Source organism: Podarcis raffonei, chromosome 10 (assembly GCF_027172205.1).
Source record: "Podarcis raffonei isolate rPodRaf1 chromosome 10, rPodRaf1.pri, whole genome shotgun sequence".
In the NCBI taxonomy this organism is placed as follows: Eukaryota; Metazoa; Chordata; class Lepidosauria; order Squamata; family Lacertidae; genus Podarcis; species Podarcis raffonei.
In genome coordinates, this window is record NC_070611.1 from 2,302,576 (window position 1) to 2,323,402 (window position 20,827).

The window sequence follows — 20,827 nt, forward strand, 5'->3', positions numbered from 1 at the left end:
ATGGCTTCTTTGCTCTTTGGGGCTCTTTGGGCCTCTTTATTCCCCCCCCCAAAAAAATAAGTGCGCCCTATGGGCCGGTGCGCCCTATAGGGCGATAAATACGGTACATAATTCAACTACACCCAAAGAAGAACCACGGTACGATTGCCTTCTTGCACATAAGTGTGAAGGAAGGGAGGCTAGACCAGTGCTTCTTCTTTGGTGATCACTCGTGCCAAGTAAGATTGCCTTCCAGTAATGTAATCCTAACAGTGTGTCCGTAAATGACTGGAGGCCAATTCTGGATCCACACATCCTTCCACAGAGGGAACATAGGTTTCTGGGTGGGAGTTGATCATGGTGAGGATTTTGCCAAACGTGCCTTCCTCTTAGCTCGTTTCTCCCTTTCGTCCCAAGTTCGTGCTTCTTCAAAGTCCGTGGCACCTTTGGTAAAGGCTATTCTCCAACTGGAGTGCTTGCAGGCCAGTGTTCCCCAATTATCCATGCTTATACTGCATTTTTAAAAAATTGCCTTAAGAGCATCTTTAAGCCTCTTTTGTTGTCCACCAGCATTTCACTTTCCATTTTTAAGTTGGGAATAGAGTAGTTGCTTTGGAAGATGATAATCAGGCATCCGAACAACATACAGTCCAATGAAGTTGATATTGAAGGATTGTTGTTTTGACACTGGTGATCTTTGCTTCTTCCAGTACACTGACATTAGTTTGGCTATCTTCCCAAGTGATATGTAAAATTTTCCGGAGAGGGAATCTTTCAGGGGGTTGGAGATGGTGTTTATAAGTTGTCCATGTTTCACAAGCATATAGTAAAGTTGGTAGTAGTTTTGTAAACAAGCGTTTTGGTTTCCCTGTGAATGTCCTGGTCCTAAAACACTCAACACTTCGATCAGGAAGCTGCACTCACACAGCGAGCTCAGGCGATGCATCAATGTCAGCTGTTGTGGAAATATAACTGCCTAGAAAAATGATTTACACCATTAAGTTGGATTTGTGGCACTGTGGAGAGGTTGTTTTGTGCTTGTGTTGGAGCAGCTTCTGTCAATATATTTAGGATGGTTTGGAGGTCATCCTGAGTGTGCACACACTACACTGTCATCAGCATATTGAAGCTCTACGATGGAAGTTATGGTAACCTTACTCTTTGCTTCCACCCTACTCAAATAGGAGAGCTTTCCATCTGTTCAATATATTTCTACCCTGGTGGGGAGTTTCCCTTCAACAATGCATAGGATCATGGCAATGAAAGTAATAATGCTTTTCAACATCTTTATGCGCCCCCTCGCCCAGCTTGTCCGGAGTTTTGGGCTGGGTTGCCATCAGTATGCCGATGACACCCAACTCTATCTGTTGATGGATGGCCATCCTGACTCGGTCCCAGACACACTGACCAGATGTCTGGAAGCTGTGGCTGGATGGTTACGTGGGAGCTGGTTGAAGCTAAATCCTTCGAAGACAGAGGTCCTGTGGCTGGGACGGGACGTATGGGATTGGGGGGGCAACTCCCATCTCTTGCGGGGGCGCAGTTAGTGCCAGCACCGTCCGTTAAGAGTTTGGGTGTAATCTTCGACACCTCCCTTTCCATGGAGGCGCAGATTGCAGCTACAACAAAGGCGGCATTTTTCCATCTCCGCCAAGCTAAGCAGTTGGCTCCTTACCTCTCTCGCCCTGACCTAGCCACTGTGATCCACGCGACGGTCACCTCCAGACTGGATTATTGTAACTCGCTCTACGTGGGGCTGCCCTTAAGACTGACCCAGAAACTCCAGCGGGTGCAGAATGCTGCAGCGAGACTCCTTATGGGGTCTTCGCTGCGAGATCACATTCATCCGGTGCTATATCAACTGCACTGGCTCCCGGTGGAGTACAGGATCAGGTTTAAGGTGCTGGTTTTAACCTTTAAAGCCCTATACGGCCTAGGAAGCTCGTACCTACGGGACCGCCTCTCCTGGTATGCCCCACAGAGAAACTTACGGTCTTCAAATAAAAACATCTTGAAGGTCCCAGGCCACAGAGAAGTTAGGCTGGCCTCAACTAGAGCCAGGGCTTTTTCGGCTGTGGCTCCGACCTGGTGGAACACTCTGTCACAAGAGACTAAGGCCCTGCGGGTCTTGACATCTTTCCGCAGGGCCTGCAAGACAGAGCTGTTCCGCCAGGCCTTTGGCCAGGGCACAGCCTGACTCCCTCCCTTGGCAATCTTCGCGGAGCTCTGGCCCGATGGTAGCCAGTGGCTTGAATTTAATTAATTTTATAATGAATGATTTTAGAGTGTTGTTTGTGTTGTACTTTTGTATTGTTTTATTGTTGTTAGCCGCCCTGAGCCCGGCTTCGGCTGGGGAGGGCGGGATATAAATAAAATTTTTTATTATTATTATTATTATTATTATTATTATTATTATTATTATTATTATTATAGTTGGGGCAATAACATAACCCTGTTTAACACTTGATCCCACTATGAATGGTTCACTCTGTGATCCGTGATTGTTGCTGTCATATTATCATGGAGGAGCCAAAGAATGTTCACAAATTTATTCGGCAGCCTATTTTCAGAAGGACAGTCCACAGGTAGTATGGTTTGGTTTTGCTCTCTGCGTTTTTTTTGAAGTGAAAATCATATCCACTTCCCCCCTAGAAGATCGAAAACCATTTTGGGATTCAGGAAGGGTATCCTCAGATATAGTTAGGAGGCAGTTTGCTAAGATCCTTGCAAGAATTTTGCCAGCCACAGCTAATAAACAGATGCCTCGATAGTTTCCACAATCTGTTCCATCACCTTTTAAAATAAAATATTGATAATTTTGGCATCCCTAAAGTCTGCTGGGATCTCCACTCTCTCCCAGATTTTTTCGATGAGCTTGTGAAGTTGTTGTGTAAGTTCAGTTCCACCCACTTTGAAGACTTTGTCAGGTATCCCATCAGGTCCACTGGCTTTGTTGTTTTTCATTTGGTTTATAGCTGTACACAACTCTCCCAGATTTGGAGATACTGCAAGCTCATCTCTAATTTGTTTTGAGGGACTTGTGAGAGGACCTCAGCAGCTACAGGGGAGTTGTGGTTAAGGAGATGCTGGAAATGTTCTTTCTGGGTAACAGGCCAGACACCCACTTCTGCATGGGCATGCTTGGAATTCACAATTTTTATTTAATGAATTTTCTTAACAGTAGAAGTTTTCTCAGAGTACACCATTTACTTAGGAATTACTGGTGCAGTCAATAATGTTAATCAAGTTTAACCTTTCCGTATGGCAATAAGGCATTGTGGGAAAGTGTTGGCAAACCTTAGCTCACAGATCAGTACCGGGGCATATGCATCTCCCATACTGGCCTTACTTTATTGATTCATTGGAAGGAGGCTACTGAAAGGGTGCCCCAGAAGTGCTGAGGGCGAAGATTGTTCTCTGCACAGAGAAAAGAGGTAATCTAAAGGTTGAGGGATTGGGTCCTTGCACTAGCTTGACCACGAAGCTGACGTTTGTAATAATCAGCAAACATTTTCAATGGGTGGCCTTAAAGAAAATCACTATGTCACATCCCCAGCCAACCGAGATATGGGGATAATAATATTGATCTGTCTTTCAACACTATTCTAAGGCTTGGGATCACTAAGGCACTGTATACAAAGGCATTCAATTCTCTAAAAAGCAATTTCTATATGATAATTACTTAATATTTTGCATACATAGGCTTCCCCTTTCATTAAAATTGAAAGACTTGAAATGGAAAGATTACTTAATCCAGCTTTGAAGGTTACCCTATAGACATATCAAGAGTTGTAATTGTGGCTAATTCACATAATGTAGTTAACATGTATTTAATATAAATTGGACAAGTGGAGCCTGCAACAAAATGTTGCAGTGTGGAGTGGTCCAGCCATTCCATTCACCCCAGCTGAAAATTAATGAGAGATGTAAACTCAGGCTTCCAACCTGATCCTATGCATGTTTACTCTTATGTAAATCCCACTGACAGAGGGGATTCATATAAGTGTATAAAGAACTGAAACATGATCCCATACTCAGAAATCCTCCAGAGTTCACCAAGGTCAGTTCCCAAGCTAGCGCCCAAAGGAATGCAAGCTTCATTCACGGTTTTAGTTTTCAGTCCTTTGCCAAAGACTACAGAATGAGGGTCGTGACTAGGTGAGAATATGAACTCAAATCTCACCAGTCTCTTTCTAAATGGCATTCTCTCCCCCCCCCAGAGATAGAAGATTCACCCAATGCCCTTCAGAGCAACTTCCAAGTTTTGTTGTTGTTTTTTAATTATATAGTGGTTAAAGATGTAAAACATGAGCATTTTAAAATAATTAGCCCAAGGCTTGATGAATCATTCTGTAAAAATAAATAAATATATCCAGCATTAATTACTACTCTGCCTGAATTCACTCACTGAGCAATGAGACACTGCTTAAAAATGTAGCTACTCTAGAAACCCCAAACAAAAAACCAAACCTTGAACCTGTATGTTCGAAACATGGAAAACTGACGGGCAATCTGAAAACAGGTCAAAATAATAAAATCACTTACAAAACTGAAAGATAAGTTTCCAATCCTTTCCTTGCACAGTCATTTCTGGCTGTAATTATAATTACATACAAGAACCACAGAAAAGCATTTAACCAGTTGCTATGTATCATTACATAGAGTCTGTCGGATGACACACTAATCTAATTACCGGTGTAGCTCACATCTGTGTAACTGAATTATCATGACTGCTCTTTTTTATTATTAGTTTGCACTTCTAGAAAGGTACAATATTATCTACAGAATTTCTTTCATTTATGATCATTGATACGGAATTTAATTATGTTCTCTGAGCTTGCTGTACTTAGGAAATTGGAAACTGTCTTCTCAAAATTAAAAAGGTACGTTGAAGAAATTAATGATCAGCTTACTCATCAGTGAACTTTTCAGCCATCATTTGCTTGAAGCTCAAACAAAGCCAACCAGCCACCTTCTTGCTCTCCTGATATTCATTCTACAAACATCTAATTCAAAAGGAGAAAATGCCAAGTGTGCCCTTTTGAAATCCTGGCTCTAGATTTTGACATTTACAATTTCAGCCCCGATACTTCAAGTCTACCTTCACATGTAAGCTTTCTTTGTGCCATGAGAGAGTATAAAATTGGGCAAATCAGTCTTATGGTTAGGATTAACCACCAGTGGCGCAACCACTGATTTGCACAAGTTCAACTCACAAGTGAATGCACTTCTGGTCAGCAGATAGGAAATCTCTCACTTCTCTTTATTGTTAAAAGGGTTCTGCACAGCCTTGTGACGTTGCTTCCACAGGACAGTTCTTACTAACAGATTATAACCATTAACACGGACAGAAAAAAGTGACATCGCTTTAGCTTTCCACTTGTTCTAGCATTACCTATGGCAGGGGTAGGGCAGAACAAGCTATTCTAGTGCTACAGTGAGAATGAATACATTTCATACAAAGTCCTCACCCTTGTCATCTTTGTCACAAAGACCCTTGTGAGATACATCAAATTAACCAACCCATGCGAGGCTTTGATTCTATAACATCATCCCTGGTTTTACCTTGGCAACTGCAATAATGCTAACAAAACTCATCTTCTGTAGCAAACCTCTTACTTACTTGTCCCCCCAAACTGAATCCAAGTAAACACCGCTGCATTTGCTCACCATCCTCCCCCCCATCTCATCTCTCCCTTCAGCCCACTGACCTTATGCACGTACACTGGTGACACGGCATAAATAATAACAGCAGCTACTTAACTTGTGCACTTTTTCCTAATGCCAACTGTGCTAATCTGATTAAAGAGGAATGATAAGTCAGTTTTTAAGATCTGCGGATAACTGAGAAGACTTTTGTAACTCGTGCATGCCCCTTCCCCGAAACCCTGATTTCTTCACTTTCTTGAGGAGGAGGGGATATCATTATCTTAGTACTTTAGCACCAACTCTTAGATTCCCTCAGACTCATGTACAGTGCAGCTGCAAAACCAAAAAATAATTCCTTCAATTGTCCCATGGCTAAATGCTTCCCAATATGCTTGTGAACAAATGAACAAGGCCTATTCAATGCTAGGCTCAATAGAAATGTTTTTGGAATGATTCCCTCAGGGGCATACTAGTACAAAACATGAAGCAGGAACTGGACAATCATATGGATTTGTTAGGATATAGTGTGTGCATACAGATCTTTCCTGAAAATATAAAGGATGTGGATGGCCAGCCCTTATGTTGCAACCTGCAGATGTAGAAAAGATCCCACGGGAAACTGACATTACGGCCTAATCCTAAGACTTACTACACTACCGACAACACCTGTGACATGAGGTTTGCACTCTTAACAGGGTCTGTTCTGCCAGCACCTGGTCAACTTACATCTGAAGATGAAGATTCGAGGACAATGCCAAATCCTGAAACCTGTGACTCCAACTTTGAGGATGATTCAGCAGCTTCCACACTAGAACTTTCAGAGTTTGCTGATAGCTTTTTTTCATTCTCTGCAGTGCTGGGCTTTTTATTCACAGTAAGAGGTTCAATAGTCTTTGGAGGTATTTTTTTCTTTTTATTTCTCTTTCTTGAAAGTGTTGATTTCTGTGTGCAAACCAGAGGAACTGGGGGCGGTTGTCTGTTCTGAGCAGCAACTGAAGAAAGAAAAACCTGTGAGTACACTTCCAAATGTGTATCAAAGATGACAGTTACCCCAGCCCAGACTCCTGACCAGTTCCCACTCTCTTATCAGAACCAACTGCTTGAACCAACAGCTGTGGGCGGAGCACTCTCTTTGGAGCAGTCAGCTGGGGAAGCTGCTATGGGGAACACGGCATAACGCAAAAATCATGCTGACACTGAGATCATACCCACACTCAACACCCTGTTGCTGTTGTTGTCTAATAACAACAGGAACATTCCTCAGTACTGTACCAGGAAAAATATACAACTTGGCCACAACACTCTTATTTCATGGAAATCGCTTAGATGTTGCCTGCACATTTTGCCCCATAAGTTTCTTTCTAGGAGGGCTAGAGACTCACTTTTTTCAAAAAGGAAAGCTCAGAGTACCTGTGGGCACTGGGTTGGCAACCCCTGATCCATACCATCTGGGCAGCAGTCTTTCTTTAAGACCTATGCTTTCATGAAAAGGCACTTATAAGGCAGTCTGTCTGCAGACTGAAAATTATACCTTAATAGTTGAAAAGATAGACTATCATACCTGCTTGGATCTGCATTATCTTTCTCATGGTTTTAAGCTCCTGAAGAATGGCTTGCAATGCTGGCTGGCAATTACAAGTACAACAATTTGAGCCAGAGGAAGTATTAGCCACCGGAATTTCTCCTGAAGAAAAAAGGGAAATTAAAACAGTGATGCAGGGCAAGAATGTCTTCACAGGGTTTTAATGCTGTCTGATACATGCTGTTAGGAAATTGAAACCTAAAATTAAAATCTCCACTGTGAGGTGGCGGCGGCAGGGGTGTGCTTTGCCATTCCCCTCCCCACACAAATAACGTTCCGTGGTATAGTGAAGTCTGCACAAAACAGCAAACACAATGTAAGCTCACAGCAGGCCTCCTTATTGTCAAACTAGTTCATGGTGGATAACAAGAGCACTGAAGCTCATTACAGAAACAGTTGCTCCATCATGCGCGGAACAACCCAGAAAGGCCCTTCCTCCATATGACAATACCCTTAGAAAAAATGAGATGGCTGCGTAATAAGTTATTTAATAAAGAACTAACAAGTCTAAAATGGATTGAACGCCGCTTGTTGCTTCACAGTATTAAAAATTAAAAGAACAGAGTCCTCCATCATTGATTTCCATGAACAGAGAAGTTCTATGAAGGCAGAAAATATCCACAGCTTTCCCTTTCATTGTGACGGTGAACTCCTACTTCCCAGTTTCTTTTCAAGTATTGCTGTTGAAGGTTGTCAACCATCTCTGTACTACTGCACTTCATACTGTCTCCAGGATGTGTTTGTTAAATTTATATTTGATATATAAGCTGCTTCCCAACTCAAGTCTGAAAGCTTCCTGCACTTGATTTCAGGAGGCACAGGAACACAGAAGGCAGCCTTGTACAGAGTCAGGCCATTGGCCTCCCTAGTTCAGTACTGTCTACACGGACTGGCAGAGGCTTTCCAGGGTTTTAGCCCAAACTGGAGGTGCCAGGAACTGAACCTGGAACCTTTAAAACAGAAAGTATGTGCATTCCCATGGCTCCTGGCTGCTGAGAAACGGAGACCTTGCCACCCTGGGCTCAGGTATTAATTTCTGTATTTAAAAACAAAGGTCTTTTCAGATGTTTCCAGCACAACTAATGTCAGTTGCTACATGAAGTCCAGGTAAAATGACTACGGAGAAAGCATTTCCATGATGGGGCCAATATAATAGGTCAGTGGCAGGGACCTAATCATGCCAGGCAGGGGCCCTACTTAGGTCTGTGAGGCCATTTTCTCCAAACCATGCCCACTTGCCCCACACCTAACAGCATTATGTGACATCAAGAGTGGGGCAAGTAAAGATGTCTCTGGGATTGGCTACCCTAGAGAGCTGCACATTGGGAACTTCCAACTGCAGTGGATGGGGCTGCTGACAGCACACGTTAAAGCTCTCAGCGTTGAACAGCTGACAGCAATGAGCAAAAGCCCCTCTGAATGCTTGCAGGCACAGTGTGGCTCCAAACCACCTGCCATGGGCCTTCCAAGGGGCTTGCTCTCAGCGCTGATCAGCTGATCGATGCTGAAAGCACACCCCTTGTAATAACATATGAACAGTGGCACAGGAATATTTTAATAAACAAAGCCCTTTTTCATTAACACAAAGGGTTGCACAATAAAAGAATGGAAAAACCAAAAACAGCCTAAATGTATATTTTAGCAGGAAAGAAGCATTTGTCACCCGCCTCTTTCCTACGCCCCCTCTCCCTGAGAGGTTCGGAAGGTGACAACATGAGAATGGGCCTTTTCTGTGGTGGTTCCCCGTCTGTGGAACGCTCTCCCCAGAGAGGCTCGCTGGGCACCATCATTATATGTCTTTAGGCGGCAGGTGAAAACATTCAGCTTTACCCAAACATTTGGCCATTAAATAATTTATGGCCTGTTAAATTGAGGGACTGTTATTATTATGCTGCATAAATTATGTTTTCAATGTTGTACAGTGCCCTGAGATCTTTGGATAAAGAGTGGTATATTGATCAAATAGATAAATAAATAAAACAAAACTAGTCCCAGATACCTTAGGAAGGATCTTCAGAGCCAAAGCTACCTTTCACAAGGCAATGGAAAGAAAAGTATGCAGCTAAGCATGCATCTATCTAGCAAGGAGTTCCACAAGACTGGGGGGGGGGAGGGGAAAGGCCTTGTTTGAACATGCAGGTTGTCAGAGAGAAAACACCAGGATACAGTAACCACAAATCCTCAACAGGTCTTGTATGAGCATGTTTTAGTATATAGCCTCCTGTTCAAGAACTATTAATTCCATTGGCTTTGCACATTACTAGTTCCCAGTTCATTCTGCAGCAGAGTCTTTATATTTCCTAACTGTCTGTACAGCAAGGTTTAATCAAACAATATAAAACAAATATTATTAGGGCTATGAAACAGAGCACTATAAGGGAAAAAACCTGTCTTTTTCAGCTATTAAAAATAATATTTTAAAACAGAGTCTGTCTGTGTTGTGTGTCTTAGAGAACCAAGCTTAGCAAATAAATATTATTTTATGAATTTGTCCCTTTCCTCTTCCAAGTTTTTAATATTCTGATGAATATCATGATAAAATTTTGACAAAGCAAACCTTGGAATAAATTCATGCTCATCTTTTCTGCTACAAATATAATGCATTACTAATGAGGTCTGCAGGTACTGAAGCCCCATTTGAAAACCAAAGGTCTGTTTTCCTACTGAGGCATGGGGGATTTACATTATAATTCCCATTAGCATTGATAGAAATTACCCATGTAAATCTACCCTGTGTACAGTAAATGGGAAAAAAAGACCACCAATATTTCAAATCAAAAGCACGGCTCTGCTAACTTCATGCATATTTATGGAGATTTAAAAAAAAAACAACCAAAAAGCATTTCCATCATTTTTCTTCAAATCAACAAGAGTAAAACAGAACACTTTACAGAATGTTCTTATTCAATGTTCAAAGCATCACCTAAAGAATAAAAGCACTTTTGTCTGTTTATTAAATTTAACAATTTTTTAAAAATTCATTTCTCACTTTTTAAGAAGACTACTTGTAGTGACGAATCTTAAGAACTACCTCTTGCTTTGCTCCTCCCTCTATATTATGGAATGAAGCCAATGTGAATTATTTTGGCCTGCACAGCAGCCCAACAGTAGGAGCAATAAAAATAAAAAAATCAAGGCTATGTTTTTCTCTCTTCGCAGATGCCTTTCAGACAGAAAAGTCAGTATGTGAGTACCACAACTGTATTCCCAATATTCATATGGAAAATATCATAGCAAGCCTAGTAGCACCTTTAAAAACAAAAGAAGCCAAAAGCAGCTGCCAGTTTCTCTGGCTCAACTAACAAAAGCCGTCTCCATGAAACAGATTGCCCACAGCCTGGAACAGGGCTCCTCAAACTTCTTTGGCCGGCTGCTCCCTTTTAAGAAACAAAATTACTCCGTGCCCCCCTGGAAATCTAGAATCATAGAGTTGGAAGAGACCACAAGGGCCATCGAGTCCAACCCCCTGCCAAGCAGGAAACACCATCAGAGCACTCCTGACATATGGTTGCCAAGCCTCTGCTTAAAGACCTCCAAAGAAGGAGACTCCACCACACTCCTTGGCAGCAAATTCCACTGTCAAACAGCTCTTACTACCTTCTTTTAAGTGAACAAACAGAAATATGAATTCTTTTATGTATCTATATTTCCACCTATGTCCTACAACATAGTAAAGAAATATGTTGTTGTAAATAAGACACCTTATTCATTCCACAACAAATGAAACACGTACAAACAGTTTTTAAAAACTAAACGAGGAAGTGGACTAGGCCCTGGCATTATAAACCCATGAGGCGGACCAGAGTGAAGCCGGCCGGCTCAGTCCGATCCACCCCAGGGATGGAGCTGGTGCCACAGTCCGCCTGCCATTGGCCAATGGGAAACACTGGCCTAGAAATTACTGGAACAAGGACCGGTCCTATTGTTGGGCACCATGAGGCAGGAGATTTTTGGTGCTATTAAGAGTGGTCAAGTTGTCAGTAATAAGCTTATTTTTTATAAAGAAGATGCCATCTGCCTTGCATGGAATGGCTTACATAGGTTGTTCTATGTGTTCAGATATCAACAACAGGACCCAGTTGGATGCACCATTCTCAAGATTACAACCACTAGGCAGAACAGGCACAATCAAAAGCCTTAGTAAAATAAAAATCTGTATGAAGATGAAACATATGCAAAAGCCATATAGTTTTAACTCACGTTTGGTCTTCTTTCACACCACTTAGAGACGACTGTGATTAAGTGATATACAAATTGTTAGAATAAAGCAAATACATAAATAACCCCAGAGATCTCGGATTGCAGTTGTTTATTACCATGGAATGAGTTGTGTAGGCAATACCTAATTCAAGATTGGCACAGAATCATAGAATGGTAGAGTTGGAAGGGACCCTGAGGGTCATCTAGTCCAAGCCCCTGTAATGCAGGAATCTCAGCTAAAGCGTCCCTCCTAGATGGCCATCCAACCTCTGCTTAAAATCCTCCAAGGAAGGTTTCACAGCGCACTAACCTGTAGTACTCACTAGAACACATATTGGCTCCTGAAGGGAAGTGATATGATTTGCCTTAAGGGACTCTGTCTATGCAAAGGGCCAATTCAGGAATGAATTCAATAACCAAGCAGACTCAGGGAGACACAAGGGGCCTCAACTGGCCTGCTGACTTCAAACCTTGCCTCACGGACCTTGCGGTCTTGTTGTAAAGCAGCCTTGGCCACCCTGGTGCCTCCAGCTGCTTTGCACTACAACTCCCACCATCCCCAGCCAGGTCTGTGTGCTGGCTGGGGATGATGGGAGTTGTAGTTCAGAACTTCTAGAGGGCACATGGTTGGCAAAGGCTGTTGTAATGTGAAAGACTTTGAACACTTCAAAGCTCTATAAATGCTAAATACTGTATTACAGTTCATTGGAATTCTTGCTACTTGCTTCTTTCCACATTAACGTGTTATACATTTGATGTTAGCCATGCTGAGCCTGGTTTTGGCCGGGGAGGGTGGGGTATAAATAATAATAATAATAATAATAATAATAATAATAATAATTATTATTATTATTATTATTATTATTATTATTATTATTATTATTATTATATTTATTTATTATCTCCCTTCTATTCCTTTATCTTCTCTATCCTGTGAAGACACTTCTGCCCAATAACAGGATTTGCCCAGTCAGTTAAAGCATGCCACAAACACATTTGATCCTTTGTACAGACTCTGCCCCTCAGGTCTCAATTCAAAGACCATAGCATCTCTCTCTCTCTCTCTCTCTCTCTCTCTCTCTCTCTCTCTCTATCTATCTCCACGAAAGGAGGAATGCTGCACAATAACTGGGTTGCTCTTTGTCCCTGTTCCTGGGTACAGTGTGTGTACTCAGCACTGGAGAGGAGCAGTTCTCTGTCTTCAGAGGAAAAGGCTCATTAAATGGCAAGTCACTGCCACAGTGGGAGAAGATAGCCTTGCTGGTGCTAGCCACTTTTTTGGACTCAAGTCCCAGTATGAGAGCACCAGCTATCCTGAAGGAATGCACCCGATCCCACACAAAGACAAGAAACAACTGGAAACCTAAACACTTTCAGCACATGGAACTCTTCTCTTGCTCCACCACATTAAGAAAGCAGCCATATGACTGGAAACACAATACAGGCGCCCCCCACTTACATGTGTTCTGCTTGCATGAAACCGTGTACACAAGCGGTGCTGGGAAACAATTAAACAATTCAATTCAAGCACAGAAATGGTGGGAGAGAGAACCCACCCGCAAGAAGACCTTACCTGGAGCCCAAAGAGGATGTCAGTGAGGGCGGAGAAAGCCCCAAAGAGACTGGAGGCACAGCAGGGCTTTGTTTTTGCTGCTCAGCTTCCCCGCCTAACAGCTGATATGTGGGGTAGTGCAGCAGCAGCAGCAGCAGCAGCAGCAGCAGCCTCTTTCCCACGTGTCCTCCAGCCTCCTGCTGGTCCCAGAGGTTCAATTCTAGTTGTGGGTATTTTTGGATACAGCAGTTTTGGTATAGATTGGCAAAGAGGGTGTTTAAAGGGTATCCCCACTTTACTTATGCACGTGAGGCCCCAGGATGTAACCCCTGTGTAAGTGGGGGCTATACCTATTCTGCATTCTCCACATTTCTAAGCAAACAAACATAATACAGTTAAGAAAAAAAAAGTTGTACTATGCTGTAGTACTATCCTTCCTGTGTTCAATCTGAGCCAATGCACTAAGAGAAATGAAACTGAACTTAAAAGGGACAGTATTGTTTCCTCTTCTTCACAACTGAAAATTAATACACTGATATAATAGATGCAAGTGATGAATGTTTGCATCTATTACAAGTGATGAATACATCAATGTCTTTGTCTATATACATGCAACCAACACTGCAAGCGGAATTATTAATAAGAGAGTCAAAAACAATTAATTTTGTAAGGTGGATTTTGTGGGTGCACATTCACATTTCCCATCTATAATTGCAATAATCAATACAGACCTCAAAGCCAAGCCAACTTCTTTCTATGATATAAATTAATTTTGACCAAGTAAAAGAAGGCTATATCTAGTTATGAAATGGAAATATTATTACTAAGTGCCAGAAGCAAAACACACCTTCCAATTAATCAACTAAAACAGTGGTGGTAACCAACAAGCCATACGCCAAGTCCAGCAACGAGAGCATGCCATTCAATGCACATGAAAGCACCTTCTTGTGCGTATCATATTTCCCCCTGTAGTCCACTGAACCACGCAGGCAGAAGTGTGGCATGGAGGAGGCAGGCCCCCAATTATGTGCCACAAATGCCTTTACTTGTGCCATAGGTTGGCCATTCATGAACTAAAGAAGGGGTGGGGAACCTGGACTTGATCATTCCAGGCCAGGCTGTCTGGGGCTGATAGGAGTTGGAATTCTCCAGCATCTGGAAGGTCATAGATTCCCTACCTATGGAATAATCTATCATTACAATATAGTGTTTGTAGCCTTAATATAAAATGCATCTTCAGTGTACCTAAAAAACCATTTAAAAGAGGTTTAAGATCAGCTTTGGGTCCAAACATAAAAACCTTAACTTTTTACAGCTGACAATCGTACAACTTTCTCTGAATTTGTATCTGCTTTTTATGCAGAAGGTCCCAGATTCAATCCCTGGAGCCTCTAGCCAGGGCTGGGACAGAACACTGTCTGGAACCCCAGAGAGTTACTGTCAGTCAGGATAGACAATACTGAGATGAGCCAGTATAAGGAAGATTCTTATGTTTCTAACATAATGGCCAAATTATTTTATCCAAGTAACTCAGCACTCATTTTTTAAAGAGAACAAAACAAATAAGAAGTGATTTAAATGTATAAATGTGGATCCTACCATTTGCACCTACGGTTCTTGCTTGATTTTGGAAGGTTTTGGACCGAGTTCCATATTGCCCTGAATAGTGGCTTATCTGGGGGGATAATTCATTCCAAGTACCACTCTGAGTTGGATGGAGGTTTGCCTGGGTTTCTGCAGGGGGATTCAGACGCTGAGCCCAGGCCAAATCTAAGTCCTGGGGTTCTTCCTTCAGTTTTTCTCCTTCTTTGCCAACTCTCTGATATATTCTTCCAGTGCTGTCATTCAGTAATCTTCTCATCCCTGTAATTTGTTTTTTAATTTCCCGGCTTTCATCTCCTAGAGAAAACAGAGACACAGTTATCACAGTAAATTAGCAAAAATGGTAATGATACATGATACATATTACTACGTTTCAGAGGACTTTGAGGATGTCTACTTTCTGAAATGCATGCCGATTGGAATTGCACACACACATATCTATGCAGACAACTATTTTGTTGCCATGCATACTATGCAGATGTGATACTAAATACATGATCACCTACAACGTAGAGAGTATATGTTTGAGTCTGCATAAGAGTTAAAAAATGTATGCACAGAACCATTTAAGTTAGTTCAAATTATCAAGTACAGTGGTACCTCGGGTTAAGAACTTAATTCGTTCCGGAGGTCCGTTCTTAACCTGAAACTGTTCTTAACCTGAAGCACCACTTTAGCTAATGGGGCCTGCTGCTGCCGCAACGCCGCCAGAGCACGATTTCTGTTCTCATCCTGAAGCAAAGTTCTTAACCCGAGGTACTATTTCTGGGTTAGTGGAGTCTGTAACCTGAAGTGTATGTAACCCGAGGTACCACTGTATTGCTTCAATGCCACAGCTGTTGGGATGTACAGTAAGTGATAATAAAACAGTTTAATAAAACCTGCTTAAAATGTCATAGTTCATAAAAAGTAGTCTATTCTCATTACAAGAAACAAATGTAAATCACCTTTCTGGAGAGTCATTAAGGCTACTGCAAATGTAACAACGTGGAGTAAGAAGAACAGAGCCACAGGAGCCACACACTCTCCAAAATTGTGGGGCATTCAAGGGTTTTAATCAGGGTTAGCAAGTCAGATATAACACTGAACCTGGGCACAGGATTTATGAACATGAGGGGAAACAGTAGGCTCGTCCTTTAACACCACTTAATTTTACAACTGTACTGGCCCTTGGAAGTACCAGCAAAACACAGAGGACTAAAACCAATCCCTTCTACTCACCTACTGTGAAATCAAAGAGAGGTTATTTGCACTGAGCCTGGCCTAGACTCTGAAAGAGTTACTTGTTTGCACAATTAACTGCTTACTGATTTACTGTATCAAGCTTGATAACTTAGCCCCTCATAGGATCAATCCATAGCAGTGAGTTGTTAGTTCAAAGGAATTTTATAATGATGGAGAAGGTGAAATAACAACAAAATTAATAATAAAAGAAAATGTTACATTTTATTTAATACCTGCCTATTTAATATCCACAGACTAACGTATAGCCAGCCTCTGATGCATAGCAATTCAGAATGTGAAAAGGAAAAATATATATGAAAAATGCCACTGTTTCTAATGACAACTCTGCACATTTAAAAACAATTATGTACTCGGCATCATCTGAGTATTAATTTTATTTATGACTGTGCTTATTTCACACTGAATGTGTGCATGTTTGGAGCAGAATGTTGCCGTTTTGCCCACTGAGGCATGCAAATACATTTCATTAGCAGTAGGAAAAGTCTGTAGCAAACCCATCAAGCATTTTAAGCATGAGTGGAAATGGATATTGAAAACAGACACCATTCACATAAGATGAATTTTCTACACTGAAGTCACTTCCTTGCAGGACACATGAATTTTTCTCCACATACTTGGACTAAACAAACAAAATGCCAAAAGTCTAAGCTTCTGCTTTCACAGCTTTTCACAGTGGCTGGTCAGCCTCCGGAACCTGATAGACGTGCTGGGGAAGATCTAGGGAGAAAAGAGTCTACTGTGATCTGCAGAAATCCATCATAAGCAGCATAAACACTGTTGAAGCAGAAATGAGCAGCCCTTCTGAGTCATATCTGGACCCTTTAATATATTGTACTCCCTTTATTAATCTGCCCCCGTTACAATACTCTTTTTGTGGAGAGTACTGAACATGGATGGAGCTCTTAGCTAGATTGGACTCTATGGGGCTTTCCCTGGAAGATTCTGTGTGGGTGACAACAATAATACTCAGAATCTGTATAGCTCTTTCAACTATTCAAAGCATTTCACATACACTGTCTTCTGCAACAACCCTGTAAGGTAGGTCAGTAGTGTTATACCTATATTACCAATGTGCCTGAGGATGAGAGACAATGGCTTGCCTAAGGCCACCTAGGGCGTTCATAGCTGAGGCAAGAACACCAGGGACTTCCTAGATGGTGGCTCAGTTTCTTAGTGACCACGCTACACCGGCATGGGGCTGGAGGAGGTCCTCTCCTGGCAAATGAAACTGTGGCTTTGAGCTACATACTTGATGGCTCTGCCCTCTATTTGTGGCTGTTATTGATTTGTTGTTTATTGTATTTTAATATTTGTTGTGTGCTGCCCTAAACATTTTATTGGAAAGGTTATATATTTTAAAACCTGCATCTGGAGGCTGATCTGGTATTAATGAGGGCAAACAAGCTGAAGTTTAATGCAGATTAGATGTGGAGGCGCTGTTTGTTGAGATTTCTGCTCATCTGGATGAAGGTATGTATACAACCCATTTTGAATAGACAAATTCAAGGAGCAGAGGGCTGTCAGTAACTACTAGCCACAATGGCTATGCTCTACCTCCAAAGCTGGAGACACAGCAATGCTTCCGAACACCAGTTGTTGGAAACCACAGGAAGGGAGAGTGTTCTTGTGCTCTTATCTGCTCACTGGTTTCCCACAAGCATGTGGTTGGCCACTGTGAGAAGAGGATACTGGACTAGATGGCCCATTGGCTGCATCCAGCTTGCTATTTTCATGTCCTTATCTGCTTAGGAAGGGCAGAATAGTTATATTATCATAATCAGCATCACCACTGAACTAATGTGTGTTGTGCACAGCCCTTATGCAAACCTATATATGTCTGTCTATACAGGTTGAATATCATCTCAATGGTCAATTACACTGCCCATCTTAACTGGATTTGGCTTCAGTTTTAGTTGCCTCTAGCACTGTTTAGATTAGAACATTCACTACTTCGCCTGTTGTAAATGAAAAGAAGAAATATGGTTGGGGGTCATCTGCAAACTCTGTATGACCATTTCCAATGCTTGCATGTAGATGTTAAATAGCATGGGAGATAAAAATGAACTCTGTAGAACTGTAAATAAAATGGATGTGAAAGTGTTGGGCAAAAATCCCCCCACCTTTGCCCTCTGGAACTAACTCATGAGAGAGGAGTAGCAACCAGAGCACAGTATCTACAACTCCCATCCATGCCAGGCTATCCAGAAGGATAACACAGTTCATGGTACTGAAAGCTGTTGAGAGCTCAAAGATAATAAAAAGGGTCACAATCCCTCTATCTCTCTGGCAAATGTCATCAACCAGTACAACCAAGGAAGTCTCAGTCCTAAAAACATTGTTATCTAGAAATGACCTGAAATGTGGTGCCTCTGCACCCTTTTAGATGCTTTGGCCAAGATTACCAATGTCCAATAGTTGGACAAATCTGAAAGGTCCTAGGAAGAGTTGTCCAACAACTTCCTTCAAGGCAGCATGGGCCATCCCCTCTCACAAGGTGGCATTAACCTCCCCTTTAGCTAGATGTTATCAGCCAAGGTGGCCAAGGGTCAAGCACACTAAAGGTAGGTCAAACCTTTCCAAGCACTATGTCACCCTCAGGCTGCAATAATTAAAAATGAGCTAAGCAATTGCAGCAAAATGGTGCTAAAAAAACTTCTGGTATTTGTACTGTTGTCAACCAGAAGTACAAGTCAAAGCAGAAGACAATGATTTTTACCTGGAAAATGCTTGGCAAATAATTAACAGTGGGCTGTACCAGGAGTTCCAATCCATCTCCCAGTTATCCAAATGTGTGAGCCTACTCAGTTACTGGGAAAAGGCTCAACTGGATGACACTGAGCAGACACTGTGTCAGAGAAGACTTCTATTCTCCATCAGCCTTCAAATGGGTCTAGTCGGATTCATTCTGCATCTTCTTCCACTTGCATTCAAGTTGTCTTTGCAACTGTTTCATCACCACAAGCTCCCCAGAATACCAAGGGTCAGATCAATACAATATTATGTATAGTAGCAATTGTGTCTGTTAACAGAGCCACTTCAGCATTCCACAGATCAAAGAGAGCACAGCAAAACTGCCAGCCCTTTTGGCTGGAAAGTATAGTGGTGGAACTATAAGGAAACCACCTTGCTCCATCAGTTTCCAAAGGCAAACCAATCTAAATGGGCTCCTATCCCTACAAGGAATCAGAAGCACCAACAGCTTAAGCCACCTGCGGGTATAGGGCGGTATGCAAATTGAATAAATAAATAAAAATAAATTAAACAAACAGCTTAAACTCAGTGGCCTATGCTGGTAAAATCTTTCTCACAGAGCTCCATAGGAAAGCTGGTGAAATAGACCAAACTAATGTACAAACTAATGTACAGAACATGTTTTAACACTGTGAAGTAGTGCCTAGTATCGTAAGGTAGTTCCCAACACATCTGGTAACGCCTTTGTCAGGGAACCCTCCCATGCACTATTTACTCTGACAGGAGAATGCTTCCTTGTATCTATTATTCAGCAAGAAGAGCCTTATTTCCAAAATGTCACCTTAAGCAGAACAGAACTACAATACAATTCAGTGCCAGAACAACGGTTTTGCATGCACCAGGCCCCAGGTTTAATCTCCAACATCTCCAGAGTCAGCTGGGGAAAACTTCTGCCTGAAGACCTGGAAAGCCACTGCCAGTCAGTGTAGGCAATACTGAGCTAAATGGACCAATGACTTGACTCAGTCTAATGGACCAATGGGCTGACTCCTATGTTCCTTCCAATGAGTGTTCTGTGTAGTTAGAATCATTGCTCTATTTATTTCTCATTAGAGGAACTGAACATGGTTACTCTGACCCTGATTAATTTTGTTGATCTTTCCCTATTTTGGAGAAGTGTACTGTATAATTGGATACCAGTGTTGCCTTCTCTTCCACCAAGGATATCAGAACATTGCTGATCTCCTTGAATAATATTTGCAGGCCAGTTCATAGCATTTCAAGGCCTGAAGATGTTCAACATGCACATAAGCCTCAATACAGGCTTCCTTCCACAAGTAGGAAATTTAGCCATAAAAAACACAATATTCATCTTTTTAATAGTATCATTGACACAGCAATTTACCAATAATTAAGTCAAAATAAATAAATAAAAATTAAAAAATTGTCCCATAGCACCTTAGAGTGAAGAATATGAAAGCTTATACCCACAACAAACTTAGTTGGTCTCTAAGCTTCTACGGGACAATTTTTTGATTTTTATTTATTTATTTCGACTGCGTCAGACCAAGATGGCTACCTACCTGAACCAATAATTAAGGACAGTGAACTTTTTTACATTGGGGTCCGCATGATATGCCTACTACATACAGTGGTACCTCGGGTTAAGTACTTAATTCGTTCCGGAGGTCCGTTCTTAACCTGAAACTGTTCTTAACCTGAAGCACCACTTTAGCTAATGCGACCTCCTGCTGCAGCCACGCTGCCGGAGCACGATTTCTGTTCTCATCCTGAAGCAAAGTTCTTAACCTGAAGCACTATTTCTGGGTTAGCGGAGTCTGTAACCTGAAGCGTATGTAACCTGAGGTACCACTGTAATTTGGAATTTGGCCCTAAGATTTCAGAAAATAGTGTGTGTTTGACCCAACACTTACATAAGCAATTGTAGCTATTAAAAGAGAAGATGAAAGTAAATTTAATAATATGGACTGCTAATTTTTTTCTCATTGACTATGGTTAAAAATATTGTTTTGAGGACAATGTGCTTTGAGGGTACATATCCTATACCCATTTACTTGGGAGTAAACCTCACTGTATGAGGGACGCAGGTGGTGCTGTGGTCTAAACCACTGAGCCTCTTGGGCTTGCCGATCAGAAGGTCGGCGGTTCGAATCCCCATGATGGGGTGAGCACCCTTTGCTTGGTCCCAGCTCCTGCCAACCTAGCAGTTCGAAAGCACGCCAAAACAAAGTGCAAGTAGATAAACAGGTACCACTCCTGTGGGAAGGTAAATGGCGTTTCCGTGCACTGCTCTGGTTTCAGTGTTC

The 20,827-nt window shown here is 41.9% G+C and overlaps 1 protein-coding gene across 2 annotated transcripts in view; it reads right to left on the minus strand.

Annotated features, from left to right (window-relative positions):
• Nucleotides 1–20,827, minus strand: part of BEND7 (BEN domain containing 7) — a 69,263-nt gene that overhangs the window by 27,026 nt on the left and 21,410 nt on the right. For both annotated transcript variants that reach the window (XM_053404661.1, XM_053404662.1), the window contains 3 exons: nt 14,562–14,861; nt 7,190–7,312; nt 6,355–6,620 (listed from right to left, as the gene is read on the minus strand). In XM_053404661.1, the coding sequence (XP_053260636.1) occupies nt 6,355–6,620; nt 7,190–7,312; nt 14,562–14,861 (689 nt within the window). The remainder of the gene's footprint in view (nt 1–6,354; nt 6,621–7,189; nt 7,313–14,561; nt 14,862–20,827) is intronic.